Source organism: Mandrillus leucophaeus, unplaced genomic scaffold, assembly GCF_000951045.1.
Source record: "Mandrillus leucophaeus isolate KB7577 unplaced genomic scaffold, Mleu.le_1.0 Scaffold174, whole genome shotgun sequence".
NCBI lineage: Eukaryota > Metazoa > Chordata > Mammalia > Primates > Cercopithecidae > Mandrillus > Mandrillus leucophaeus.
The window spans coordinates 2,888,462-2,898,344 of NW_012101743.1; the positions used below are offsets into that span (position 1 = coordinate 2,888,462).

At 53.6% G+C, this 9,883-nt stretch overlaps 1 protein-coding gene and 1 pseudogene across 4 annotated transcripts in view; both read left to right on the forward strand.

Annotated features, from left to right (window-relative positions):
- Positions 1 to 4,627, forward strand: part of LOC105537552 — a 49,369-nt pseudogene extending 44,742 nt beyond the window's left edge.
- A 187-nt stretch (positions 4,628 to 4,814) lies between these two features.
- Positions 4,815 to 9,883, forward strand: part of LONRF3 (LON peptidase N-terminal domain and ring finger 3) — a 44,404-nt gene continuing 39,335 nt past the window's right edge. For 3 of the 4 annotated variants that reach the window (XR_001005723.1, XM_011977139.1, XM_011977140.1), the window contains exons 1-2: positions 4,815 to 5,792; positions 8,845 to 8,963. Coding sequence is in view for 3 of the 4 variants with exons in the window: in XM_011977139.1 (XP_011832529.1) it covers positions 4,976 to 5,792; positions 8,845 to 8,963 (936 nt within the window). In the remaining variant the exon portion in view is untranslated. Of the gene's footprint in view, positions 5,793 to 6,511; positions 7,130 to 8,844; positions 8,964 to 9,883 lie in introns of those variants that run through there. The other variant, XM_011977141.1, reaches the window with a different exon arrangement.

Below are 9,883 nucleotides of genomic sequence, written 5' to 3' on the forward strand. Positions count from 1 at the left end.
TTTTTTTTGACAGAGTCTTGCTCTGTCGCCCAGGCTGGAGTGCAATGGTGCAATCTTGGCTCACTGTAACCTCCACTTCCTGGGTTCAAGCAATTCTGCCTCAGACTCCTCAGTAGCTGGGATTACAGGCACGCGCCACCACGCCCAGCTATTTTTTTATAAAAAAAATTCTTAGTAGAGATGGGGGTTCACCATGTTGATCAGGCTGGTCCTGAACTCCTGGCCTCAACTGATCCACCCACCTCAGCCTCCCAAAGTTCTGAAATTACAGGCGTGAGCCACCATGCCCGGCTAAACTTTCTTTCAGTTGTGAATTTTGGCTATTCTGTATAGCAAGGGGAGGTCTTGCTTTCCATATCGATACCATTAATGTTCATGGTTCCTTTTTTTCCCCCTGTAAGGACTGCAGATTTATGGGTCACCCCAGTTTATAAAATGAGACTATCAAATACAGAACAAATGCATGCTTTGGCCAAGCTTCCAGGCATAGAGTGTGTGCATGTGTATGTGTGCACGGGGTTGCTTACACCTTACCACAGGTCTCTGGCTTTGAATGGACTCTTTCCTCCCAGAGTTGCTCAGCAGTCCTTTCCAAGTACAAGACTGTCAACCATTTGTTATTTGTGTGCCCAGTCTCTGCTTTGTGAATGACCACAGTGCATGGCATTCCAACTGTTTCCTCTTGTCCCTCTGCACACTCCTAGGGCCAGAATGTTCACTGGCATGTTCAGTAAGATCTGTTCAAGCACTGTCCTGCTTATGTCACTGGAGGAGATATACTAGTCCTTGCCCTCTGAAGCTTCTAGCCTACATAGGAAGCCAGTACGAGGATGTGTGTATGTGGGGAAAGATGCACTATCATATGTGAAGGAGCGCCTGGGAGTTATGCGCTGCTTTTCTTTTTCACCCAGGCTGGAGTGCAGTGGTGTGATCTTGGCTCACTGCAACCTGGGTTCAAATGCTTCTCCTGCCTCAACCTGGGTTCACTGCTTCCTGGGTTCAAACGATTCTCCTGCCTCAGCCTCCCAAGTAGCTGGGATTACAGGCGTGCACCATGATGCCCTGCTAATTTTTTTATTTTTAGTAGAGACGGGGTTTCACCATGTTGGCCAGGCTGGTCTCGAACTCCTGACCTCAAGTGATCCACCCGCCTCAGCCTCCCAACGTGCTGGGATTACAGGCATGAGGCTCCACACCCGGCTGCTGCTTTGATGTGTCTCCAGTATCTAGAACAGTCCTTGGTATGTGGAAGATGCCCAACAAATACATGTAAACGTGTAAAAATTGCTATGGTTTTCAAACTTGATATTGTAAGGGACAGTTTTTCTTCAATGAAATCATACCTGGAGGCTCACTTTTGTGAAACAGATGGATACAATACTGCCCTGCTTGAAGGGAGCTAGGATCAAAGCCTGCCTGCTTGTCTCCTCTGAGCCCCAGAGAGATTCTTAAGAGCCCAGTTGGGAAACTACTAGTTGAAAATGAGGAGCAGCTCAATCCTTGCTCTCTCTTCTTGGTTAACCTCAGCCACAAGGTGAGCCTAGCAAAATAAATGGAGGTTTAGAGAATCTGACACTCCAAAGGGAATATGTGCACCTGAAAAAGATGGTGTTAATCTCCCCCTTCCCCTCATTCCAGGGAGTCTCCAATTAGTAAGAGCAGAGGGAAGGAAGTTCTAAGAAGGAGACTTCTGAATTGGTTCACAAATGTATATCAATATAATGGTAATATTTGTTTAACTTAAAGAAAGAAAGAAAACCACTGTGATAATGTTTTTCAGCATTCAATAGAAACCCACTTGGTGTTGTCCTACGGGCAGTCTTGATTACAATGTAAAATTCCCTGTGGAGTCTGGTCAGTGAGTAGCTGGTACTGCCATTTACACCAGAGTACCTTGCATTATCCAGAACGCTATTAACATTCCTAACCAAGTTCACGGTCAACCTTGTGCACCGGCAGCCAAGAGGGCCTGCCCAGAGAGAGCTTCTCTTCTCCATGCCTGCAAGACTGTGACTCTCTACCTGACCTGGCCCTCTCCTAGCCTCCCTACCATAACAGGGCAAGGGAGGGGAATCAACCCAGGAGATATTCCCTTGTCAAGGTCGTCCACGGAGCAAAGCACATCCCAGATTTGTATCTAGGAAACAATTTTGGGTAACAGACATATGTATATTTTTTAGATATGTCAAAGGGGTAAAGCTCTTTAATTAAGATGGTTTCATCATTATCTATCTCATGAATCTCTACCTTCCCCATCGAGTGTCCTTCACAGGTGCCTGAAGGGGCAGGCAGATAATTAGTGCTGGGGATCTCATTTGATAGTAGGGGAAACTGAGAGGTGAAAAGAGCTCCCCTCAATTAGATAGCAAGTCACCAGGAACCCCAACTTCTCCCCTACTGTGTGGCACGGCCACCTCCTCCGCCTCTTAGCCAGTCCTCCAACTTCTACATCTTAAAAATTTAGCTCAGGGGCTGGGCGTGGTGGCTCACACCTGTAATCCTAGCACTTTGGGAGGCCGAGGTGGGCGGATCACCTGAGGTCGGGACCTGAGTTCAAGACAAGCCTGACCAACATGGAGAAACCCCGTCTCTACTAAAAATACAAAAACATTAGCTAGGTGTGGTGTCGCATGCCTGTAATCCCAGCTACTTGGGACGCTGAGGCAGGGGAGTCCCTTGAACCCAGGAGGCGAAGGTTGCGGTGAGCTGAGATCGTGCCATTGTACTCCAGCCTGGGCAACAATAATGAAACTCCGTCTAAAAAAAAAAAAAATCAAGCTCAGGTCTGACCCGACTAAATGGACAGCCTTCCATTGACTTCCTATCCCCTCAACCCCCGTTAAAGCCACCATCTACAGCATTTGGACTAGTCATTTGTACTTAAGTAACTGAGTACTAGTCATTTTTACTTAAGTAACACGAAATTTGGTCTTAGGATGAAAGCCACTCAAGGTTAGAGCTGGAGGGAACCTTGGAGATTAAGAGAAACTAAGGTTTGGAGAACCCACCTAAGGTTTCATAGCAAATATGTGACAGATCCAAGGCTTCAAGCCAATTTTTCCAATGTGTTCCTCATGCTTTCCTGGCTACAACTAGTTTCTCTATTTCTTCTTCTTCCTCTCCCTCTCCCTCTCCCTCCTTCTTCTTCTCCTTCTCCTTCTTCTGTGTGTGTATCTTTTTTCCCCTATATGATGCTTCCTTTCTGCCCTGTGACCCTCTCCCCCTGTCCTGTCTTATTAGAGAGAGGCTCTACAGCTAGCTGCATAGTACCTGTTCTCTGGGACCTTGGTGTTGATCTAAGGCTGGTTTAACTACTTAAAGAGAAGCAGAGCTCTGAGGGGGCCTGCCATAACCCAGCTCTGAAACATGACTTAATCCCAAGTAAGATAAGCTCTGACATTTGTTCAGAAGGAAAAATGATGGATTCCAAAGTTTGGCTTCTCCAAGGTCATCCAGCTAAGAGATGGCTGCAGCAGGAGGCAACAATAGGTCTTCAGGCCCCTGGGGCGGCACCCTGGCACTGCCCAAGAGCCTGCAGGCTCTGAAGGCCAACTGAGCCAGCGGCAAGCCTAGTCGCTGCCTCCCTGCTTGGAGCAGTGCGACCATACCGTTTTCTGTCGGCTCATTTGTGAGCTTAGTTCCCATCCTAAATGTGGGGATTCAAGGGAGGCAAAGAGTGTGCAGTTGGCCACCCTGCTCGCCTTCAGGAAGTGTGTGGGACACCGTCGAGGCCCCCTAGCCATTGTAAACCAGGCACTGAGGCTCACGCCCAGTTGTACCCCTCCCGCGCAGCGCTCAGGAGCGACAAACCTGGAGGCTATTCAGTCAGTCACTGGGCTGTGCCAGGATTCGCGGACTTTCTCCTGAGCAGCGCTCTCAGTTAGCGTCTTCCGCCTGCCACTCTCGCACGCCCCCAGAGTACCCACCGACCCCAGCAGGCCGGGTACTCCCGGCCGCGCGCATCCGGCCAGTGGCTCCAGGGGCGGGCCTGGTATGTCTCCAGCTGGGCGCCCGCCGCCCGCCCCAGCGCTAGTTCTGGCGTTGAGGGGAGAGAGGTAAGGAGGGGAGTTGGCGGGGCATCTCCCTCCCAGGGCTGAGCTGGCAAGTGCATCTTCTCTGCGAGTTCCTCACTGTCCAGCGAGCGCTGCCCAACTTCTGCGCCGGTGGGACCCGCTGCTCTGAGTCGCTCTTGGCACGGAAGACCAAGCACCCTCAGAAACCGCATTTACCACGTTTGTGAGGCTCCTGAGAGAAGGCAAGAAACCCAGGCGGGGCTCCCAGGGCTCTCGGGCTGGAGCTGGGTTGTGTGTGTGTGTTGGGGAGGGGGCGGGAGGGCTTCATGGATACCCCTCCCAACCTGCTTCCTTTCCCTGACAGCAGCCATCTCCCCCGAAGGGAAAGCCTTAGGCGTCCCGGAAGACCCCGCGGACTGTGCACCTCGAGGTACCAGCCTCTCCTAGGAGGAGTAGGGGGCCACTGGTCAGCGGCTGGCAGAGGGGACCTGTTTGCTGGCCCGTTTGGACGTGGGATGGGGTGGGGTTTGGAGACTGAGAAGCCCAAGACACTGAGTTTCTCCCCATCCCCCAACTCCACTTCCGAAAAAGAACCAGGTGGCGAGGAGGAATAAGGCGACGTGTAAACACAAACAACCTCAAAAAGAAGGCAAGAAAAGCGAAGCCCAAAGAAGCAAGACCAACACTGTTACAAAACTGTCTGGTTTTGTAACAATTTCCCCGCCGCCGGCCAATGAGCAGCGTGGCGGCAGGTCACGTGGTACCGTTTTATATAACACTTTGCTGAGACAAGACAGTTATTAGGCGGCGCGGGGCGCCCGGCATGGAGCTCTCGGAGGCGCGGCAGGGTCTGGAGCTCGGTGGCACGGCGGCGGTGGCTGCCCCGATTTCCTCCAGCTGCCACTCTTTGCTTCGTGTCCCCAGTCCCTAGACGCCTCTTCCCCTCCCGTGTCCCTCTTCCTATGGAGTCCTTACGGACCGAACAGATGCTGAGCTTGCCCGCCGAGGTCAGCAGCAACAACTTGGAGCCGGCGGAGCGAGGGGCATCAGCGGCCCAAGTAGACATGGGCCCCCACCGAGAGGCGGCTGCAGAGAGCCCGGCACCTCTACCGACGCGGGAGCCAGAGCAAGAGCAGTCTCCGGGAACCTCAACGCCGGAGAGCAAAGTCCTGCTCACGCAGGCAGACGCCTTGGCGTCCCGGGGGAGAATCCGGGAAGCCCTCGAGGTGTATAGACAGCTCTCCGAGCGGCAGCAGCTGGTGGCTGAGCAGCTGGAGCAGCTGGTGCGCTGCCTGGCGGAGAAAGTCCCGCAAGGCGAGGTGCTGGCGCCAGCGCCCCCGGGCGAGGGTAGCACTGCAAGCGGCGCCGTGGCGGCGGAAGAGATTGGGGCCGCCGCAGCCGCGGCGGCCACCGAGGTGTGGGACGGCTTTAAGTGCCGGAAATGTCATGGGTTTCTATCAGACCCCGTGTCCTTGTCGTGTGGCCACACCTTTTGTAAACTGTGCCTGGAACGTGGGCGGGCCGCCGACCGGCGCTGTGCGCTGTGCGGGGTCAAGCTCTCTGCGTTGATGGTGGCCACTGGGCGGGCGCGTGGATCCCGGCGGGCTGGGCAGCAGCCGCCGCCGCCGCTGCGAGTCAACGTGGTGCTCAGCGGCCTCCTCGGCAAGTTGTTCCCAGGCCCGGCGCGGGCGTCGCAACTCCGGCACGAGGGCAACCGGCTGTACCGCGAGCGCCAGGTGGAGGCGGCGCTGCTCAAGTACAACGAGGCAGTTAAGTTGGGTGAGTTCAACGCGCTGCCGGGCCGGGGCTGGGGCTCGGTGGCTACACGAGGAAGCGGGAGAACAAACCCCCTAGCGAGATGGGATTTGGACCAGGGCAGAAAAGGGGGCGGGGGACCCATGGACTGTGGCCGGGGTGGGGGAGGGGTGGTTCTGGGACTGGGTCTCTGAGTTTGTCCTGTTTTCACTGCTTTAGCTGTCTTTCACTGTGTTTGTGTTGATCTCCGTGGCTTTTTGTCTTTTCCTGCTACTTTTGTTAGCTTTTGTGTTCCTGTTTCTCAGTCCCCATTCTTTGCTTTTGGTTCTTTTTCTCCGTCTCTTTGCATCTTTGTCACTGCTTCTTCCTCGGTGTCACTGTCTCTGTTTTTCTGACTCTCCTTCTCCCGCTGCACTCCTGGCCTCCTCTTACACCTGCTCGCACCTTCCCAGCGAGGAGAGGAACTTCGCGCGCTCCTCGCACTCGCGCCCGGTCCTCCGGGCTGTAGCCAGCCCGAGATGTCCGGTCGGCGCCTGCGTCCACCGCTCGCGCCACCGGGTGTTGCCCCTTCCGGGGCCGCGGCTCCCTGTGGGGTGGGTCCGGCGTGGAATTAGGTCAGGAGAGCACTGGTTGCATAAGGGCCGCGAGCGGCCCGGGTCGGGCGCCCCTCCCCCGCACGAGCGGGCGGGATTGTGTAACCGCTGAGGTAACTGAAGTGGGCCACCACGCTCGCTTCGGAAACCATCCCACGAGCGTGTGCGGGGGGAGGGGGAGCGCTTGCGCCCCGCTGCCCTGTGACTCATTGTCACCGCTTCCTATCACACGATCCTCGGCTGAAATAGATGTCCCCCCTCCCCGCCCGCCCCGCCAACCCGTAGCCTGTGCCCTCGCCTTGAACCCCTTTAACCTGGCCAGCCCGGCGGGAGGCCGGGCCTGGCAACTGCTTGGGGATCCCCGGGGACCGTGGGCTGGCTACGAATGGGTCACGCCTCTGTCCCGCTTTCCAGTGCCACCTGGGAGGGTTGGGTGGGCTTTGCAGCTTCAAGGGCAACGTGGGCAGCCCCACATCTCCAGCTAGACTAGGGCACCCGAATTTCACCAGGGAGACGCTCTCTCCGAGCCACCGTGCCTGGACCCAGGAAGTGGCAGCTGAGCCGCCAGCCGGTGTTGCCCAGCTCGGGCAGTCTGCCAGGAGCTCGGTCGCGGGGCGTGGTGTCTGGCGAAGCATGCCGGGGAGGAGGCAGCAGGGCTGGGCAGGCAGGGCCCTGGGATCCGAGGGTGTCCTGGACCTGACTCTGGAGTGGAAGAGGGGTGTGGGCCGGAGTCTCCACGTGTTGAATCTCCACTCAAGCTTGCAACAGGTAATGGGGAGAGGAGGAGCAGGAATGAGGACTGACAGGGCAAAGCTGGCAGCTAGAGAAGGGGACCCCTCTAGCTCCTGTCTGTGCACAAGCAAGGCGGACTGTGAGCTGCCATCAGGCTGGAGTGTGTGCTGCAGTAGAGAAAAGACAGAAAAGACTGTAAACAATTTGCTAATGTCTTTAAGAGCAAGTAATGGGCACCCAAGCAAGCCCTCAGCACACCCCTGGGGGAAAAACCATCAAAGCCTGTTGCCACAGAGGAAGCTAGAGCCCAGATCTTGGGGAAGAGCAGGGCAATATGAATGAGGCAGGTGGAGGCCACTTAACTCCAGATCTCTAAGGCAGGTTTCATACCTCTTAGCCACCCTGCAAGGGCCAGGAAAGCCCCTTCCTGCCCTCACCCTCCTATTGCCACCACATTCCCCTGGAGGTTCTTCCTTGCATCTTTGTTAATCCCCTTAGAGAAGTCAGGGTGAAAATGTCAAGGCCAGCTTTACCCTTCTAAGAGGAAAGGAGGCTCTCTGTTCTGGAAGATGGCCATTGTGTCCGCATTATTCCAAGTACTGTACACACCTTCAGTAAAAGGAACCTACCTGCTCCCCACATCCCAGCTTCAAAGCTTCGAAGTCTGGGCCGGGCACGGTGGCTCACGCCTGTAATCCCTGCACTTTGGGAGGCCGAGGCGGGCGGATCACGAGGTCAGGAGATCGAGACCATCCTGGCTAACACGGTGAAACCCCGTCTCTACTAAAATACAAAAAATTAGCCGGGCGCGGTGGCGGGCGCCTGTAGTCCCAGCTATTCGGGAGGCTGAGGCAGGAGAATGGCGCGAACCCGGGAGGCGGAGCTTGCAGTGAGCCGAGATGGTGCCACTGCACTCCAGCTTGGGCGACAGAGTGAAGACTCCGCCTCAAAAAAAAAAAAAAAAAAAAAGCTTCGAAGTCTGACCAGTTATCAGTGACTGCCCAGCTAGCTGTGTGACCTTGAGAAGATGCCTTCCCTTCTCTGGGCTTGATTTTCCCCATCTGAAGAATGGGTTGATTGAGCCAGCTAATCTCTAATAGCCTGTCCAGCTCTGACATCTAGTAATTCGGAGTTTTTGGTGAGAGCCAGCCTCACCTTATTCCCAGAAACCTTGTCCAAGTTCATTTACATTTGACCATGTGAAATGAGAGGATGGGACCATGTAAATGTATTTCCATTTTCTTCAGGGAATCTTCATATGTGCTGGGCTTTGTAGACTAAGATGTTGTTAATGTCATCAGTCATTGCCACCTGGAAAACTAACTTGGATTTGTCTTCTTGGTGGTTCAGATAGGGGTCACATCTGCCCACCTCTCTCTCCTTCCTACCTGGCCTGTTTTCTTGTTGGTAATACTGTACTCATAAACCAGGCTGCCAGGCCCTAGCTGTGTGTAGCCACATCTCATCTATGTCAAAGTGTCTAATGCATCACTGACACCACGGGGCCTCTAATGAACTGCTTGTGAGCGGGGGCAAAAATGACTTTGCAGCTGGGGAACCTCAGGCCCAGACTGGCTGGGGGTGTAGAAAGCAGGACAATATTAGGACTGGAAATAGAGCCTAACCCTTTTGATCTCCAGTAGAAAAGTCCTAGAAAACTTGTCATTTCTCAAGATCCATACTCATACAGGACTTAACACCTGCTTGCACTGGGGGCTGTTAATAAGGGTTTTTCTTTCTTATTTTCGCAGCCCCGAATGACCACTTGCTTTATAGCAATCGGTCTCAGATTTATTTCACCTTGGAGTCTCATGAGAACGCACTGCATGATGCAGAAATAGCATGTAAGCTCCGCCCGATGGGTTTTAAGGTGAGTGTGGGATGGGAGAGGTGGGAAGGGGTTGTACTGTAGACAGCAATTGGCAGGAAGGGCTGCCTCCCTGGAGCGTAGGGGCTCTAGAGCTCAAGCAGAACAGGAAGAAGGCTTTGCAAAAGAGCCAGGGTAAAGATCCCTGGGCAAAGGGTGACTCAGGTCTGCAAGGGAACTGGATTCTTCCCCAATTCAGTCTTCAACTGATGACCTTCAGAACAGCCTGGGCACAGTGACTCTCTAGAATATGCACTTGGGAGCCAGACTGCCTGGGTTTGTGTCCCAACTGCTACTTTTATGACCTTCGTGGCCTTGGACAAATGACTTAACTTCCCAGTAGTTTATCATCACCTCATCTGTAAAATGGGGGATATTCAAAGCAGCTACTAAATAGGGCTGTTGTGAGGATTACATAAGCTAATAATGTAAGGTGCTTAGAACAGTGTCTGGCATGTAGCACTATATAAACGTTTTCTTTCTTTCTTTCTTTCTTTCTTTCTTTCTTTCTTTCTTTCTTTCTTTCTTTCTTTTTCTTTCTTTCTTTCTCTTTCTTTCTTTCTTCCTTTCTTTCTTTCTCTCTCTCTTTCTCTCTCTCTTTCTCTCTCTCTCTCTTTCTCTCTTTCTCTCTCTCTCTTTCTGTTTTCTTTTTTTTTGAGATGGAGTCTCCCTCTCATGACTAGGCTGGAGCGCAATGGCACGATCTCAGCTCACTGCAACCTCCGCCTCCCAGGTTCACGCCATTCTCCTACCTCAGCCTCCCAAGTAGCTGGGACTACAGGTGCCCGCCACCGTGCCTGGCTAATTTTTTTGTATTTTTTTAGTAGAGACAGGTTTTCACCATGTTAGCCAGGATGGTCTCGATCTCCTGACTGTGTGATCTGCCCGCCTCGGCCTCCCAAAGTGCTGGGATTACAGGTGTG